This window comes from Paroedura picta, chromosome 1 (assembly GCF_049243985.1).
Source record: "Paroedura picta isolate Pp20150507F chromosome 1, Ppicta_v3.0, whole genome shotgun sequence".
Taxonomy (NCBI): domain Eukaryota; kingdom Metazoa; phylum Chordata; class Lepidosauria; order Squamata; family Gekkonidae; genus Paroedura; species Paroedura picta.
Genome location: NC_135369.1, coordinates 42,354,889 through 42,374,569, shown reverse-complemented (window position 1 = coordinate 42,374,569; position 19,681 = coordinate 42,354,889). Strand labels below are relative to the sequence as shown.

At 41.1% G+C, this 19,681-nt stretch overlaps 1 protein-coding gene across 4 annotated transcripts in view; it reads left to right on the top strand.

The window, feature by feature from the left end:
• Positions 1–19,274, top strand: part of ATL2 (atlastin GTPase 2) — a 38,294-nt gene extending 19,020 nt beyond the window's left edge. For 2 of the 4 annotated variants that reach the window (XM_077335423.1, XM_077335448.1), the window contains 11 exons: positions 1,832–1,936; positions 5,420–5,470; positions 8,052–8,108; positions 8,676–8,768; positions 9,058–9,196; positions 10,060–10,187; positions 11,981–12,037; positions 13,998–14,069; positions 15,189–15,620; positions 17,379–17,393; positions 17,486–19,274. In XM_077335423.1, the coding sequence (XP_077191538.1) occupies positions 1,832–1,936; positions 5,420–5,470; positions 8,052–8,108; positions 8,676–8,768; positions 9,058–9,196; positions 10,060–10,187; positions 11,981–12,037; positions 13,998–14,069; positions 15,189–15,620; positions 17,379–17,393; positions 17,486–17,593 (1,257 nt within the window). In that variant the 3' untranslated portion in view covers positions 17,594–19,274. The remainder of the gene's footprint in view (positions 1–1,831; positions 1,937–5,419; positions 5,471–8,051; positions 8,109–8,675; positions 8,769–9,057; positions 9,197–10,059; positions 10,188–11,980; positions 12,038–13,997; positions 14,070–15,188; positions 15,621–17,378; positions 17,394–17,485) is intronic. The other 2 variants (XM_077335440.1, XM_077335430.1) reach the window with 2 other exon arrangements.
• The last annotated feature ends 407 nt before the right edge of the window (positions 19,275–19,681 follow it).

Sequence of the window (19,681 nt, the reverse complement as noted above, 5' to 3'; positions counted from 1 at the left end):
ATGATGGGTCCTCTAGTACAGTGGTCCCCAACCTTTTTATCACCAGGGACCAGTCAACGCTTTACAATTTTACTGAGGCCCGGGGGGGGGGGTAGTCTTTTGCCGAGAGTCGTTGCCGCCGCCTGAGCCCCTGCTCCACTTGCTTTCCCACCGGCGACCCTGACTTCCCACCGTCTGCTGGGGGGCACTGCCAGCAGCAGCTACGCAGTGCCACGCTGAGGGGGAACCCCAGCCATTGCAGCTGCTGGAGAGCACCAAAGGTGAGCTGGCAGCAGAGTCGCAGGGCAGCCCCAAGGCAGCAGCTGGGGAGGAGGAGGAGCTGCAGCCTGGTACCGACTGATCTACGGACCGGTCCTGGTCCCTGGACCGGGAGTTGGGGACCACTGCTCTAGTAGACTACCCCCCTGGGCCTCAGTAAGATTGTCAAGCATTGACCGGTCCCCATTGATAAAAAGGTTGGGGACCACTGGTTTATAGAACAGTCTTTCATATGTGAAGTCTGTTCAGAATTCTGAATCAGTGCAAGGCTAAAGAGCTTTTGGAGGGAAGAAATTAATTGCATATAGTTTAAATAGCTTTCTAACTATCTACCCTAGTATTAAAAGTTGAGGATGTATAGTTGAACATGAGCCCTCCTGCAGAAAAGTTATGAGGAAGTCATGGATATTCTCTTTGGCACTAGTAAACAAGCTCTCCTTTAGCTAGCAAAAATGAAATGTACATTTTGATCTTAATACTACTTTATTTAGCTATGTGACTATTGTCAGTGCTAATGAGATCTGGTGGGCATATAGTTCTAAGCCTTCGTGTTTTCCCTGTCACTCCTGTTTGGCTAGGATGCAATGGAAAAAAAAAGCTGCCAAACAGGGTCCAGTGAGGCCTGATTTGCCTAGGTATCTTGACTTCTATATATATAGTAGTGCTTAATATAATGGTCCGAGAACTGTAAATACAGTGTTCTAGGCTCAAAATCCCAATGATTCGAAGCATGCATGAATACCTACTGTGTTCAACATCATACATTTTCCACTGTCTTTGGTTGTGACTATGTAAATATGTGCTGGTGTGTCATCTCATTTGTCCATTCCTCTGTCTTTTGATTTGGTTCCCAAATGGCTTGTCTCACAGTTGAGTGATGGGGGGGGGGGGGTAGGGCAGCACATAAGTTAAAAGTAAAATTTAAAAAATTGCTGTTCAGCAACATTTTGACCCACTGCACACTTGGGTAGATAGGCATTACATTCTTACATCTGACTATAATTTATGGAAACAAGTCTGCTGCAATCACACAGCTGGGTGCCTTGAGTAACAGTAAAACCCCAAGGGTCAGTCAGACATGACCCAGTGCTAGCACAAGGGGATACCTTTACCTTAACAGTAGTGCAATGATCTGCTTATTAGCACTTATCAAGACTGTACTGGATTTGATTCCTACCAATCCATTCCAGCAGCACAAGGACTTCCTGTATCTGATAAACCTTCTGCATTAACAGAAGGCTTTTGGGGAGGAAATTGCCAGGAAATGACTATAGGAGCCAACACAAGATGAATCTATGGTGTTAATACATAATTGAGTTTTGTGAGCTGGTGCATATATCAATTGCTTTTACCTTACTGTTCTAGATTAGAGCACATTCCCAGATTGTGTTTTTTGTTTGCTTGTTTCCCAATTCTTAACTTCTCTGTAGACATCTAGTAAAGCATGATTTGTATAAATACTGTATAATACCTTTCCTCAATTTAGATGCCTGTAGAAATCAAGAGAGTGCGATACACTTAATGGGAACAGCTTTCAATTGATTATACTTTTTGAAAACCCCTTGTTTTCTAGGTTGCTGTATTATTAATGGATACCCAAGGTGCCTTTGATAGCCAATCAACTATTAAAGATTGTGCAACGGTATTTGCTCTGAGTACCATGACAAGTTCAGTCCAGGTAAGGTCCGCTATTCTAAGAGGCAGTAGGCCTTAAATTGCCCTCCAAGGACTGTGGCTTCAGAATGCATCTTTGACTTGCAAAGCAGATAGGCAAAACATATGTTCAGTTTGCTTAAGTGTGTTTAGCCGTAGTGCTGTTAAATTCTCTCTCTTCCTGATGCAGTTTCAGGAAGACATATCAATTATAAACTTTTAAGGACCACTTTATATAGGGCCCTCTGATGTGTTAGGGGCATTAAAAAGGGTGGTATACAAATTGAATAAATTATAATATATAGTTTCTTTAAAATGTTAATTGCTATTTTACTATGCAATGTTACTGTAGGATCATAATCTCAAATTTAGATTAAATTATTCTGCTGAGAATGTGCTCATGGCAACTATTTATGGCCTTTCTAGAATAACACATTTTATACAGAATACCTCATCTTAGAAATCTTCTGATGACCTGGGAAGTAGTGTGCTGGTATATACTGCTCTGGCACCTCACAATTCAAATTCAGTTGCATGTTAAGGCATTAGAGACATTTACAACACAATGAACATAAATGTGATCATGTTGGTCTCCAGGAAGCAATAAGATTGGGAAGGTATTTCAGTTACCTAATTTGAGATGTTACATCAAAATTCATGACTATCTATTTTTAATGTATAAAAGTCTGAAGTGTTAGGAAAGTTATTGTCCTTCATTGTTTTGCATTTACATGTTTTCTGATACTTTTTCATTCATGCTAGTTATTGAATTTAAGGTGACTTTTGGCTGCTTGATTTTGCCACTGCCATATTGGCCAAAAAGATTAGTTGTTTATTTAGTTACAGCCTCCCTTTCTCTTAGAAACTGAAGGCCAGTCACACAGTGTAACCAGAAAACCACTGAATAATGCAATGCAGCTAGGATTACAAAAGTTAGAAAAGCAATGCAGAAGGAGAAACTACCAGACAAGATATCAAACAATGCAGGAAACGGAATTAAAAGTAGAAAATACAATAAGAGAATTTACACTAAACCCTGGAATAGATTACAATCCTGTTCTTCCTTTTATAACGAATAACAATAATATCCTGAATCATTCCATCTCGGAGAGATAATCAACCTCTCCCTCAAAACTGGAGAATTCCCAGAATGGCTGAAGGAGGCAGTGGTGTGGCATTTGCTGAAGAACCCATCTTTGAATATGTGAGAGCCCGCTTACTACCGTGTTTCTAGGAAAGGTGGTGGAAAAAGCTGCCTCAGACCAACTAACAGCATTCTTGGATGAAGCTTTGGTCTTAGATCCAGCCCAGTCATGCTTCTAGCCTGGCTGTGGAGTTGAAACAGCACTGGTTTCATTGGTGGCTGGGGGAACAAATCAGAAGAGTAGCATGGCTAATGTTCTTCCACCTGTGCCAAGCTAAACTACTAAACTGGGACTCTGAAAGAACTAAGCCAAAAACCAGGCCAAGCTACCAGCAGGCTACTAATTTAGGTGGAAAACATTCTAGACAGAAAAGCATTTAGTGTAAGGTGACCAGATTTTAACATTGGTTAAAGCAGGACACCATTGACTGGGGGGTTCTTTATTAAAAATTTGGTCTGTATGGAGCAACAAAAAGTTTCATAGAACGCATAGAATACAAAAATAGTGTTGTAATATATATTTTTTAATTTCAACGTACTGTATTTGCCGGCGTATAAGACGACCCCCCAACATTTCCACTCAGAATATAGTTTGTTACATTACATTACAGTACTCTGGGCCACTATGGGCAGCTATGTTTATCCCAACTGAAGTGCACCTGGCATATAGGACGACCCCCTCACTTGGAGACATGTTTTTCAGGGGGGGAAAGTAGTCTTATACGCCAGCAAATACTGTAAGTACAATTTGCCAGTTACCCCCAGATGTCCCTCCAAAAATGGGACAATCTGGTCACCTTAAGCGGGAAACGTTGGCGCACGCGGGTAGGGAGGGAGAAGGTGGTGGGAAATGTTAGCAAGCACCAGAAAGGAAAGACAAGGTAGGGAAAGGGAGGAGAAAGGAAAAGAAAAAAAACCCTACCTTTTGTCTAACACCACTTCCAAAAAATTGTCACCCTATTGATTGACTCAACCCAAACCAACCACCCTCAATCAACTCAATCAATTTAATGGTTCATCCTCGGTCCAACTCAACATAAATTGATTGCCCCCAATCTGGTCCAAACCGATTGCTCCCCTTTTTTTGACCCAAAGCAACTACCCTTAACCAGCTTCTGCCCACATTGCTTCCCCTAATTAATTCTAATCACAAACTCCATAACATTCTGTGGTACACAGTTTGCTGAATGATAGAAGTGCAAGAGACTTCCTGGTCTCGTCATGCTAGCCGTTCTACAAGGTGGCAGCCATGACTGTGGGTGGATATATACGTTGAGTGTCAGCCTTGCTTAACTGAAGCTGTAGTTGTGTAATAACTGTGCTAAAATCTGGATGTTCATTCAAGCATTTGAAACTAATGCTATGTAAATGTAAATGGATGATAGCTCTGTTTGGTTGTATCTGACAGAATGTGAGAGGCGTTACGAGTAAGTTGAAACTTGGCCTTGCCAGCTGTGTTGCCCCTCTGCCCAAAGAGGGACAGGGTCTTGTTTTGCAATTTAATGTTCTGGAGGCTCTTGGAGTCCCTTGGGCCAAAAGTACAGTCTCAGACTTGGAAGGAACTTGCTTTTCAGTTGCACTGCAATCAGCATTAGATTCTGGCATATGAGAATTGGTGTGGCAAATGCTGGTCTTTCTAATGAGGCTGCTGCTATAGCTGCTGGAGGTTCTGTGGGTTCTAGGATGGTTAGTTGTAGCTGCTGCTAATGAGTATAGCTTATATCTCTGTTATAGTTTTATCTCACCCTTCCTCCATGAACTCAAGGCTACAAGGCTCTCTTTATCTTGTTGTGGTTCTGTAAATTATATTATTTGAGAGATTAATTCACTGCACAAGGTCATCCAATGATTCTCACAGCTGTGTAGGAATCTGAACAAAAGTCTCCCTAATCCTAGTTCAGCATTCATCACAACACCTCATTGGCTCTGCCGTCTGAGGCTTAGTGAAAACCCTTCCTTATGCTGCTTTTTCTTTTCTAATAGCTTGAAGAAAGGGATGGGGAAATAGAATGGGACTGTTGCTACCAGCACAGTTTTGTTTCCTCTAGCATCACTCTGATACCGTCTCAAGATGCACAAGGTGGTGGCTTAGCGGGGGCCTTGATGCTGCTGAGGGATGTGTAGAGTACTGGAATCTGATTTATGCTTGCGGTTCCAGATCCAGCAAATACGTGACAGCCTTATATGGATTAAGACAAAACTCATGCATTCAAGCTGTTCTCCTAAAGAATATGTTTCCATTTTTATTGCCAGATGTTTCCTCTGGAATTTGAGGCAGAAAGAAAAAACAAGGTTTACCTATACAGTAATTGACTTAGTGCCATCTCACCGAATATGTGTTTTCTAATCCAACATGTTTTGTAGGTATACAACTTATCACAGAACATCCAAGAAGATGATCTTCAGCATTTGCAGGTAAATGTTTCTAGTATTTATTTATTTGTTTGTTTGTTTGTTTGTTTGTTTATTTAGATTTCTATACTGCCCATTTCTTTGCAGCTCTGGGCGGTTTACACGGAACATTATAATTTACATGAAACATTATGCAGACTATAACATCAAAACAACTTTCAATAAAACATTATTATTATTTTATTATTATTATTTATTAGTATTATTTTAATGTATTTCTACCCCACACTTTCCCAAATGCTCAGGGCAGGTAGCAAGTTTAAAATTTAACAGTTTAAATATTAAAAACTTTAACTTTAAATTCCTCAAATAAACATTTCTAAAATACAGTCAAAATAAATTTTTGTCTAGTATGCATACTAGCTTTCTGTTACATGGTTTAGATGTAGAATTCTAATTAATATCCTGTGTTGGCGTTAAACAGGTCACGTAAGTTGAGTTCAGTCCCTTTTCCCCTCTAAACAGAAGCAAAAAGTGCTCCTGTGTATAGGGAGTGGATGATACTTCCTTTCAGAGACAGCATCTTCTGCCTGCTTTTGGGGGGGATGCTTGGGTTTTTAACATACATTACTTGCCTATCATGGACTGTTTTGCTAAAATCCCTGTAGGAATTGCAGAACATATAGTACAGACGTTTTCTTGTCTTAGTGGAAGTACACCTGTGGCTGGTAGAAAGTGCTGTTAAGTCACAGCTGGACATGACAACCGCATAGGATTTTCAAGTCAAAAAGCTTTCAGAGGTGTTTTGTTATTTCCTGGGTCTGTGTCATGGGCCTAATTTCCCTTCATCCAAATACTAGCCAAGGCAGACCCTGCTTAGCTTCTGAGATCTGGCTATCCTGGACTGTCCAGGTCAGGGCAAGCATACTTGTACCTTAAATGTTTTTTTTAGTGATGCTTTAGGTTTGTTCTGGACATAGTACTCAAGTACGATCTTGGTTTTCATTTTAAAATATTAAAGCATAACTATTGCATTCTTAACCATTCAGATTCCTTTGAACTGAAAAAAGCCCATGCTCCAACTATTACTTCTAGGGAGCAAATATCCAAATGTCTTGATAGATAGAATTTGAAATGTTGCTACATCATAAACTTATTCATAGGCCACTATGGTACTTGCTCCCCCCCCCCCCACTTATTCAGTTATCCAGTATGACTCCAAGCCGTTTTTCCTCATCAGTCACTGATAGTATGACCCTATCATATTTGTGAGTGACTCTTTTGTCATCATATAACATAAAAAGATAGTGGGTATAACATAAAATCCTCCCTAGCTGCTGTTTAATAGGCATTGAGGTTGAATGGACATATGAACTTTAAATTGAGCGCAGTAGTTTGACAAAAATTATGAAACATTTAATTTGAATCTGCTTTAAATGTTGGAGACTTGTAGAAATTACAAAGAGAAAGTTGTCTTAAAAGCTGCAACGACATGGTTTACAAAAACTTAGTTCTTGCTTTATATCTGGTATCAAAACCCATTTTAAAAATGGGATCTAGAAAGGGGCAGCAGATGGGAGGGCTTCTACAGAGGGGTACCTGGTCAAGTGTGGTGCTCCTTAACATGACTGTCCAGCCTCCCCTGCTCCCTGGCAGGAGGAGGCCTGGGAGTGTGGATACCCAGCACCACAGAGCATTGAGGGCTGGCCTCTCCCACTCTCCAGTGGTCGGGAAGCCTGGGAGCACAGTGATCCAGCCTTGGGAGCTGGGCAACCAGGGCTGGCACAGCACCTGCAACTCTGGAGTACTGCCAGCTGGCATCCCCTGTTCCATGGCAGGTAGGAGGCCTGGGAGTACGGCAGCCCAACCATGAGAGCTGGGCCCAATAGGGACTGCGCTGCACTCACAGTGCTTGTGGAGTGGTGCCAGCAAGCCTCCTCTGCTTCCCAGTGGGCAAGAGGCTGGGGAGTGCGGCAGCCCAGCGAGGCCAGTTCTGTGCCCGTGTTGGAGCCTGGCCAGCCACCCCACCCCTCACCCCCTGGCTTACCTTTCTGCCAACAACTACTCCTTCCTGCTGAATGCTCAGAGGTAGCACAAAGGAGGACAACAACAGGGTTGGGGAAGACCTATAATTAGCCCTGAGTCGGGAAGTGCCCTCTTGCAGATCTAACCTAAACTTGCAGATCGGGGCATACTTAGCCCAGTCCGGGTTTACATAATGTGAAGATTGCTCCCCCCAAAATCTGGACAGTTAAAAAAAGGGGGGGATTAAACAGCATTGTCTGCACAAGTATTGCAATTACTGTGGAGCAGCTGGAGAGGAGCCCAGTGGTTTTGTCTGTGACAGAGCCTCAGAGTTGCTAGCTGGTGGGGGTGGAGAGAGAAGCCTTGGTGGGACTGCCCATAGCAGCTCCAGGAGAGCTGCATAGGGTGCCGGGGGGGGGGGGAGAGGTAGTAGGTTTGGCTAGAAAATGGGATGAGAAGAGATCCCCCCCCAGTGAGTCTTGTGGGCCTCCACTTGTCTAACTTAATGAGCATGTGCTTGAAATTCATTGCTAATATTCTTTCATATTTAAGATGAATGTGCTACAGTGCTACTTGTTTGGTTTCTCTCAATGCCACTCTTAATGGTTTCATTTAATAGTTATTCACAGAGTACGGAAGACTAGCTATGGAAGAAATTTACCAAAAGCCATTTCAGGTAATGATATGATTCCTGATGTAGCTGCTGGTTGTTGTTTTTTTTGTTTGTTTGTTTAATTTTTGGGGATGGCAATATACCAGGTAATCATTAAATGTAGAATGTGTTAACTTACAACTAGTATATAAAGGCCTGGAGGATCATTGTCCATGGGGTTGCGATGGGTCGGACACGACTACACGACTTCGCACCTAACAACAACAACAGTATATGAGGTGGTGTGCATCTTTCTTCAGAGTGCACAGTAGGGAGCCATGACTTGCCCTAGGTCCCTGTGGTATTTATGTAGATCATTTCAAGTATAGATTAAGCACATTTTAGACGTTCTTAAACAATGTTATTTATTAATAAATCAAACCAACTCTACTCAAAGGTTATGATAGTATAGAATCCTTTCAGAGTTTAAGTTGAATTTAAGTCTAGATTTGCTTTCATTATTTTGTTTGTTTAGATTAGTCTTATATGAGACATTAGAATTGACTTATTGAACTGCTGATATCTTTTGGTAATGAATACCAGCACTTTTTTCAGAGTTAATTACTTTATTTCTGTGTATATCCCATATAGACACTAATGTTCTTAATTAGAGATTGGAGCTATCCTTATGAACATCCATATGGCTTAGCAGGAGGAAAACAGTTTCTAGAAAAGAGGTTGCAGGTAATAAATCCATATTGCTTCTGCATATAAAAGAATGTATTAGCTGTCTTGTTGGAAACGTTTATTTGAATGGGCATAACATTGCTTTGGAACTAAAAGACTTTTATAATGGCTTAAACTTTAAAATATTACTATCTGATATTTATTTATACACCGCCCTCCCCTGAGGCTCAGAGTGGTTTAAATGGAATGTAAAAAAACAATACATGGAACTGTATGATAAACTGTGGTGCAAACACAATCTCCAGAATCTTTGCTTTCATTTTCTGAAAAGCATGCTTTCCCTTAGGTAAAACTACATCAGCATGAAGAGCTGCAGAACGTAAGGAGACATATTCACTCGTGTTTCAGTAATCTTGGCTGTTTCCTGTTGCCGCACCCTGGTCTTAAAGTTGCAACTAATCCCAGTTTTGATGGGAGGCTAAATGGTAGGAGGTTTTCTGTTAGTGGCTTTTATGTATCGCTGTCCTGGGTCTGTGCAGAAACTGTCCTTGAATGTGAGTGCAGTGGAGGTAGTGAAAGGTGACAGAATTAAAGATACGCAATTACTATGCAAAACTCATCTTGATGGGGAGGGACAGGGTACTTCTAGGAGGGTACAGGATGTGCTTCTTCTACTAAAGAATACTTGAGCAATTAAAGTCAGAGGTGCAATTGATATGCTAAAATAGCAGATACGTTAAGATTTGGTATTGAATAAGCACTTACTAGACTGAGCAAATTAAGTATCTCTCCTTAAATAATAAGCAATAAAAGTCTATTTGCCTTTAGTCTGGTCATTAAATGCTACAAAGGGTTTGAGTGCACTGGCTGCACTAGAAAAAACCTTTGGTTGTATCTTCACAGACCTTGAGAATTTATTTCATATTTCTAGTACATGGCTGAGTAGTATCTTAAAGATCAGCCTCTACGTGCTTTCCAGGAAGGTTTATCAGTCACTGTCTAAATTTTTGGTCAGTTCTGTTCTCAGAACAGAAACTTGATCAAGTACCTATCATCAGTCACTTGAGTAAATCTTTTGTGCACACTTGTGCCTGAGAAACCTAGGTCCAAACATATGCAGCATTTTAATAAACTGTTATAGCAAAGGATGATTTCACTCCTTCTGGGTGCCACTAGAAGAATAACTTGTTAACAGAATTTAGTGCTTGTAAGCTGTTGCCTTTTATTTGTGGATATCCAGTTTGAGTTGACATATTTCAAATGTTAAGCTTCTTTGCTGAACCTGAAGAGGAGATTCATGTTAACGGCAAAAAACTTGCAACTCCTGTTCTGTGACTAATTCCGATAGACATTGATGAAGACTTTAAGAAAGAGCTACAGAATCTGGTTCCATTGCTGCTTGCCCCTGAAAATCTGGTAGAAAAAGAGATCAGTGGCTCGAAGGTGACTTGTAGAGACCTTGTGCAATATTTTAAGGTAGGCAATAACTTGTGATCATTCATCAGCTCTTCTCTAGAATATCTTTGAAGCAGGATCACTCTGTTTTAAGATTCTTGTGGGTTGTGACCCTGAACCCTGTTGTGTGAACAAGGCCCATGGAGATCTGAGAGACTTCATAATGCAGTTTGGCATATTGCTGCCAGGCTATTCAAAAGCAAGGTGATTTTTTTTAGTGTTCTAGCTTTATGCTGTTCGGTTCTTGTAACTCTTCTGTTACCACAGTGAAGAACTGGCCCAATCTGCTTTGCAACCCCACAAGATTCCAAGTATAACTATCACCCAGGCCAAATGTTAAATCAATAAAATTAAATAATTGGCCTGGTTATAAATGGCAAGAAAGCAGCTCAGGCAGAGCCTGAGCAGGAGGTCAAGGCAAATGGTAAGAGTACAAACAGGGCCCTCAACCAAGCACCTCATGGAAGAGTGCCACCTTGCAGGCCCTTTGGAACTTTGGGAGCTCTATAAGGGCCCGAGTCTCTGACAGCAACTCATTCCGTGAGGCTGGAGCCAGGACCAGGCACAGTTCTCTGGGGTCGGTGACAACCAACATATTGGTATTCACAGAGCAAAGAGCTCTTTGGGGGACATATGAGGAGAGACGGTCCATCAGGTACTCAGGTCCTAGACCCCATAAGGCCTTAAAGGTTCAAACCAACACCTTAAATCTGATCCAGAATCATTGTGGTTTTCAATTCAAGTGTCTTACAAGGCTCTTCTAGCATACCCATTTGTATTCTCTGGCTTGGATTTAGCAGGGAATTTCTGTGAATGAACTAGTGGGTGGGGATATTTGTCCATTCTCCCCCTCACTGCAGACCTCTACTGTCCCCATGCTGTTCCTGGGGGCCCCCAAGGGACATTTGGATTTCAGCAAGGAGGCAGTGAAGTCCTGATCCACTGATGGGCGGTCTTTCCCCTAACAATTCACTGCTGCATCCAAGACTTCAGTTATATCTAGTTTTTACCCTGTATCACGTCATATTTGTAAAACTATGTCGTGATGCAATGTAGGTTTCGGTTGTCATTGGCATGTCACAACTTCAGTTCCTTCATCTGCAGGTTCCTATTCTTGAAAGGATTCTAAGTCTCAGCTGCTGAACTGCAACAGTCCTTTACCTTGTGGGATATAATAAAAGTAGATAGAATTTCTATCCTGAATCCTGAGCATACTTCCTCAGAACAAAGTGGGGCTTACTGTCTAGTAAATAAGACTATGATGGTAGCCTTACAAGTGCCTTCCTAAACAGAGTTCATCTTTCTAAATCTGGTAAAGCCAAGTGTCTTAGAAGATGTAACTGTTTAGGGTGGCATTGCATTTATGGTATAGCACTTGTTGACTTGATGCCTGCTGTTTCATGCAACTTCTGAGCAGGTAGAGGGGAGGGATGGGGCATGATGAGGTGGAATTCACCTTGCCCTATATGTCAAATACTACCATTGGTGAATAGAGATTCTTCAAGAAGCATATCAAACATGACTTAATGCAGTAAGAAGTGTTGCTTTAATCCCAGTAAAACCACTGCTAATCTTCCCTACAATGTTGTGCCTGTTCAGTGAATGCAGAGATTATAGAATATAATCCTTCATTATTGCTAAAAACCATAACGTGACTGTAATAAGACTTGTCTGATACTTTTAAAATCAGTCTTAATTCATTCTTTATTTTTAATTTTTACTGAATTTAAACCAAACTTGGATTTTTGTGTTGTAATATTACTGCCGTTGAAGATCAAGTAAATGTAGACAGTAAAATATCAATTCATTTTCAGGCTTATATTAAAATCTATCAAGGAGAGGAATTGCCTCATCCTAAATCAATGCTCCAGGTAAGTCTTTTGATACACATCTCTTTAATACCATAATTTACACAGTCAGAATTAATGTTGAGGCTTGAGGCCTGCAGGTCACTTGAGCTAGCTGAAGACCTAGATTTGTGAAGATAGAATAAAATATTTTTTGTTGCTTTTTTCTCCTCTCTGTGGCTGCCCTCTCCCAAACTGATGCTGGAAGTTGGTGTGCTTTCCACAGCACTCTGCCATGTGGCACAGAGGATTGCAGCAAGAATGAGGAATTGGCAGAACACCCCAGCCCCCTTGTATGGCTCTAAGGAGAGGGGCTGTTTCTGTCATTTTTCTTCCTCCTTGCTGCAGCTTCCCGACCATACTGCCTGCTATTCCAGAAGGCCACTTAACCTCTAGCAGGAGCTTTAAGGAGGTGCTACAGAGGAAGGGGAAGGTAGGCAGAATCCTTTCTGTGACCTTGCTCCATTTATAGAAGGCTTGGATAACACCCCTAGTTGTAAAAGAACTCTGTTGGAAAGAAGTGATGTGACCTTCACTTCCCTATACATACATTTTTATGTGCTTTTTCAGTTTTTGAAGCAGCAATTGTATCAATAGTACACACATTCCTGTGGTAGTCTGCTTTGCCAGTAAGTAATATCTCCTTCACCTGGGTAGCCCAAGCTAACCAGATTTCATCAGAAGCTAAGCAGGGTCACACCTGGCTAGTGAGTGGATGGGAGACCTCCAAGGAATACCAGGGTTGTGACATGGAGACAGGCATTGGCAAACCACCTTGAACACTGCTTGCCTTGAGAACCCTACAGGGTTGCCATAAGTCAGCTGTAACTTGACAGTATTTTCCACCATCACCATTGTCCCTTGAGGGTCTACTTTAGTCCTAGGGTCCCTTCTTGTTTATTTGACAAATTCATGTGAATCTGCCTTATACTGAATCAGACCATCTGTCAATATAATAAATAAATAAGAGTATTGTCTAGTCAGATTGGAGCAGGTCCCCATGGTCTTAGGCGAAGACCGTTCCTATCTCCTACAGGCTGGTGTTTAACTGGAGATGCTGAGGGCTGAACCTGAGACCTTCTGCATGCCAAGCAATTGCTCTTCTATTGAGCCCTGGACCCTCCTATTCAGGCTGGTGGCCTCTCTAACCAAGTTTCAATTCTATTTTGTAGGAGGTGGAAGTCTATTTTCACTTGTAAGCTGTTAGCTGTTAAATGAGATATGCTGGGCACTCAAACATGATTACTGCAGTGTGTTATACCAATGTCTCTCTTTGAAATTTGTTGAAAATTTCAGCTAGTGCAGAATGCAGCAGTAAGAGTACAGACTCATTCTCATGCAGAGATACCTATTGCTAGCCTTAAAGGTATCCCCTGTGCAAGCACCGGGTCATGTCTGACCCTTGGAGTGACGCCTTCTAGCGTTTTCATGGCAGACTCAATACGGGGTGGTTTGCCAGTGCCTTTCCCAGTCATTACTGTTTTACCCCCCAGCAAGCTGGGTACTCATTTTACCGACCTCGGAAGGATGGAAGGATGAGTCAACCTTGAGCCGGCTGCTGGGATCGAACTCCCAACCTCATGGGCAAAGCTTTCAGACGGCTGCCTTACCACTCTGCGCCACAAGAGGCTCATATGCTAGCCTTAAAGGAAATTGCAATTCATTTCCAAGATGATACATGCCCATTAAACCCCAAAACAGACTAGGAGCAATATCTCTCCTACACATATTTAAGATGGTCCCATAAGCCCTGCATTTTATTTCCCACAGAGGTAGGAAAGAAAATTTTTGGGACACTGGTACAGTTCTGGAACACTGTAGCCTAAGAGTCTGTTTTTAAGTTCTCAAAGGATATCCTGGACATCTGATACTGCATGTCAGGATTCTTCAGTTAAATAATATCCAAGATTTTAGAATTATGAAAATTGAATGTTAATAGACACATCTGAGCATTAAAAGTTGTGTGCTGTGCTTGGTTTTTAAGGCAACAGCAGAAGCCAACAACCTTGCTGCAGTAGCTGGAGCAAAAGATACTTATAACAAAGGAATGGAACAGGTATGGTATTTGATGCCATTTAGGGACATGAATGGGCTACTGCTTCTATGTTTCTGGCCTTATTCAAAGTGATTTGCACAAATAGCCATGTACTGAGAAATATGTTGTTTCAGAGCCATAAACAAGACAATATTGATTGTGTGGTAAATTTCCACTTAAAGACAACAAAAGCAAACTATGTGGAGTGTAATAAAAGATGTATCAAGATGTGGGGAATAGTCATGGGCAGTTAACTAAATGTGCAAAAGACTTACTGTCCTATTCCATAACACCATCTTGCTTATAGTGGTTGGGAGCCCCAATTTATAATCTGGCGAGCCAGATTTGATTCCCCACTTCTCCCCTACATGCAGCCAGCTGGGTGACCTTGGGCTCACCACGGCACTGATAAAACTGTTCTGACCAAACAGTAATATCAGGGTTCTCTCAGCCTCACCTACCTCACAGGATATCTGTTATGGGGAGAGGAAAGGGAAGGGGACTGTAAGGTCGCTTTGAGACTCCTTCTTTTAGATAAAAGCGGCATATAAAAACCAACTCTTCTATACAGCAGGCAGACAAGCAGGACAGCTGCTTGGGAGCCTTCTGGCAAAGCTGGCTCCTGATAGTTTGAGGCAGGTTGAGGGGAAAGGAGCAATTAAGGATGATGTCATCTGGCAGCACTGGCTGCCAAAAGTCCAGTAATGACTGGAGGGAGCAAATGGGACAGCTGAATGTTCTGGTTAATCCAAATGGTGGATAGCAAAGCTTCTGCTGTAATACTATATCACCTCAAGCTAAATAGCATTTTATCTGCAATGCTAAATGTAAATGTGAGGCAAAACACACGTGTGGCCCTTATTCCCCTTGCCCTATATTTCATTCTTCAGATGTATCATAAATATCCACCATTCTGAAATTGCTTGGGTGGAGTTACTATGCCTTATTTGCTATTAGAAAGCTTTCAAGTGGCCTGAGGCCTTCACCTCTGTGGAAGCACTTTCCACAGCATTAAAGCGGTATCTATCAGGTCTGCCATTTCCATTATGTCTGCATGCAGAGGTAGGGGTGAAAAAAGCATCTAGTGATGTAACAGTTTAGCTTCTGTAAACTCATAGGTTAATTCTGTTCATTCTAAAGGTTTGTGGTGGAGATAAGCCTTACATTGCTCCTGCGGACCTTGAACGAAAACACCAAGAGCTTAAAGAGGTTGCTATAAAACAGTTCCGTTCTATAAAAAAGATGGGAGGTGAGGAGTTCTGTCACCGTTACCAGGACCAGCTTGAAGAAGAACTCGATGACATCTATGCAAACTTTGTGAAGCACAACGATGGCAAAAACATCTTCTATGCTGCTCGCACCCCTGCCACACTCTTTGCTGTCATGTTTGCCATGTACATAATCTCAGGACTGACTGGCTTCCTTGGCATGGTCTCCATAGCGACCCTGTGTAATATTGTGACAGGGTTAGCTCTTGCATCTCTTTGTACTTGGGCATATGTTAAATACTCTGGGGAATTCAGAGAAGTTGGAACACTCATTGATCAACTTGCTGAAGTATTATGGGAACAGGTTGGTATATCTAACTTTACTTTTTTGAAGCAACCTGCCAGCTTATCTATTTAATTGCTGTTGAGCAAAAAAAGAAAGAAAAGGTCTAGCTGATCATTCTGCAGAAAGTGTGCCACAATTTCAAGCTGCAGTAGAAAGAAACAAGCGAAAAATAGCCTTCAAATCAAGGTATCTTCCAGTATCTCAGTGGCTGATCTGTACTAGCACTTTTCAAAAACTATAAAAGGCAGAGGAATTCAAGTAAGTCAATCTTCAGGGGAAAGTAATATAGGCTCAGTATATTAAAGGTAAGTATGTATTATCGAAGAAGCAGGTGTCTTCAGAGCTTTGTCTGTTGACCCATCATACCTCTGATTTGAAAGCCACATTGCTGAATGAAAAGTTCAAGTGTGAAGGCCAATTTGAGAACAGGTGGGATAGATCTTGTAAAGATGAAAAAATACTTGGTTTTAGAATTTACAAATTTGTTAATTTGGTAAGTATTTAAGTGGGAACTGAAAGAATGCACTACTGTAAGTGTGGGGGGGGGATAGTCAAGAAATAATTCATAACAATGTGTCCTGATGTTCTGGTTATATAGCAGTTACATTGCAGGTTAGTGCTTGCTGTCCTAATTAGAAACTTTATTAATTAAAGCTCTGCTGCATCAGTGATGTGTCTTCAAGATACTGATTTAGTTCCTTGCTGAGATTTTGTACAAGTATAGTCATTGGAAATGTTCATCTGAAACTAGAAGTGAAGGATGCTTTGGATTCCAAGCAGACACTCTAAGATGCTGTTTGCTTCCCCTTCAGTATATAGTCCAGCAGTAGAATTGACTGCCTGTGGTGAGCGCCCCCTCACTGGCAGTCTTCAAGTAACAGCTGGACAGGTACTTATCCTGGATGCTTCAGGCTGATTCTGCATTGAGCAGGGGGTTGGACTCGATGGCCTGTTAGGTCCCTTCCATGATTCTATATTAATTTGTTCTTTGATTAGAAAACTTGTCTTCAGTGCATATCTGTACATCATAAAGGGGAATAATTGTAAGTCTATACTTGTGCGCTCATCTCTGGTGAATCATATCTTCTGTTATGGCTAGGTCCTGTGCAGCTAAAATAATTTCTTAACCCCCTGCTGGTAGTCTGGAATTTGGCTGCCAGGAATACTCTCATCTGCTTTACATATATCTTGCAAGTTAAAGGATTTCGTATTGCAGGCTATGATCTGCTGAACATAACCAGGAACTTTTCTCCAGCATATCTGAATCTTGAGGCAGTATCATAGTTATAAATGTTTCTGTTCACATGCTTCCTGACAAAAGGTCCTGTGTTGTTAAATAATCTCTAAAGCAATGGTGTTGCATAGATTTACAATTAGTTTTTACTAGTAAATTATTTGCAGAAACAGCCCTTTGGAGCTTTTTCAGCCAGATGGAACTGATTTGACCCTTTGTATACCCTTAAATTAAGATATTCCTCAATGTTTAATTTGGATAATGGCAAATGCAAGGGATGGTTCCTAGCTAGCTTGCTGGCTGAAGGACTGAGAGCAGTTTTTCTGTGGCTAAGCCCTTCTGTCTTTGACTTCCCATTTCCATTGCCTGTTTAAAAAGTGTTTCTTCTCAGCTGGCAAATCACCTTGCTTCTAAAGTTACCAGTTTCAGTCTTGCATCCAAATAAACTCTTTCCTGCATTCTAATTCATGTTCTTGTTTGGCTACTAACCTACTCTAAATCTTGTTGCCTGTCTCCCCCCCCCCCCTTCTTCCTTGCTTCAGAGGAATCCCAAGAAGGTGAGAATATCATTGGAGGTCTTGGCTCCCACCACTCCTTTATTTTCTGCTTGCTTGCCAGCCTCTTTCTAACAACTTGCTTCATGTTTTAGGTGTGTTCCAAACTCGTTGAAGTTGTTAGACGTCGAATGGCTCGCCGTGCTCTTACCTCAGCGCAGCGGCAGCGGCTCTCCTCCAACAATAACAAGAAGAAAAATTAGCCAGTATCTTTACTTTTTCTTTCTGTATTGGAAGTGTGAACACTTCACTCATATAGGACAGTAAGCAGGACCATCTGGGCCAGTTTGCATAAATGCTATAAACATACCAGGTTGATGCTGCATTATAGGGTATGAAATCACACCTGATTCTTGGAGTTATAAAGTGATTTGAATTCAGGCAGATACTGCATAGGAGTGAACCACTGTAATACTCATATTATTAAGTTTATGCAGGTAGCAGTAAAAGGTCATGACTTAGTTTTTTTACGTTATGCATTTGAGTGCATTTCATATTACAGTATTTAAATTGTTCCTTTATTTACCTCATTTTATTTTACTGTTTCAAAAAATTTGATTTGGGGGTTATTTTATTTTTTCTTTTTCTTTTTCTGCATTTCTCATACTGCAGGTGATAAAACCTCTCGGGGATAATTTTATTGAGGATACCATGAGACAATCTGTTACAAACTCTCTCAAAGCAGGCCTGACTGAACAGATGTCTCAGCATGCCAGGCTAAAGACAGATTGACAGTTCCTCTTCATCTCACCTGCCTGCCCGTCTTAGACTTGCTTGCTGTACAATGAGAACTCAATAAACCAAAGTTTACATTCTACTGTAAAGAAGTAGTTGAGTCTGACTGGCTCCCATCTTGCTGCTGTTGTCTTGTGGGAAGGGCTGTGGGAGAAGTGTGCATTGGCCTTTATGACTCTCTCCTTGGTTTTGTTTCTAAAATGCAATCTAGTGCCATGGAGATGGGAAAGGGGAATTTTAACAGATACTGGAGTACTGTGTGCCCAGGGGAGGTGGTGTAGCCTCTTGTCTTATGGAAACATATCCACTGTAAAGGGTATTTCAGGGAAGTAATTATCAAACTTACACAATGAAATCTTTTACCAGAATGTAATGTAGTCACAATATCCCATTGAACATTTTAACTTGTGAACACTTGGAAGCAGTTTAACATGGATCCAGCTGAAGCTGTCAGCTGTGAAATCATGTTTGAGCCACTCTAGTTAGCTATTCCTTGCTTTACTGCCTTTTCTACCAGTATTACCTAAATGCATGTGAATCATTCTCCACAAATTACATTTTAGAGGTAATAATTATAACCAAGGAAGCTATTTTCAAGTGTACATTAGTCTTGCCTTTCAGATTTGGAGACCTTGTCCTACAGGAAATGCGTATCAAACAAAGCTGTCTTTTTTCTGCAGTCTTAGCCTTCATGTATATACAACATGCCATTAATATTACTGGGGGGAGAAGATCCATCCAAAAACGAAGACCGTTGCCTACAGCTACAAAGCTATGAGTTAGGATTGTCTGTACAGTGTGTTTAGTTATTTTTTAAGAAACCACAGGGCATGTATAAAATATAAATATATAAATAAAATTTTGTATCAAAGTTTTGTAGTTTATGGCAAAACCTGGTTCTGTGATAGGCTAAGTACGGTCCCTGTAAAGGAATGTTTGTGGCTCATGTAAATGTGTGAATGCATCAGAACAATTTGGAGTTTTTGATATATTTGTGATATTTACCTGCCTTGAGCACTGCAATCTCGCCCCATGGGAAATCAGTGGGAATGTTTGTTGTGAAACTTTTGTCTTTGGTTGCATTTTAAAGTTATTTCCTGTAATTTATTTTCCAGTACATGATTAAAATTGTGTATATATGATATTAAACTCAAGGTTTTTATTTAGAAATGTTGATTGTAATTCAGTGCACTTAATAGTGGTGGCTTGGGACTTAAGGAGTAGTAAAACAGCCTATCATTCACTTAGATTCAATTTTATAGCCTGTTCTCAGCCAACCAGGATGGGTGGGCTATAAAAATATTCATTATATTATTTGTACACATAAGAATCAGGCTCTTGCAGAATTTTACAAAAGAATGCATTGTGTGGTATACTTGCTGTTTTTATCTACTGCCTAAAAGATACAAGACTAACAAAGTCAAATGTGATCAGAGTCAAAAGCACTTGTTTGGTATCCTTTGAGAACAGCAAGGGCCTGAATTTGCTGTCCCCCTTCCAGAAAACTGTTTCCCATGGACTGTCTGACAATGTTTCGAAACTGAAGGGACTGGAAA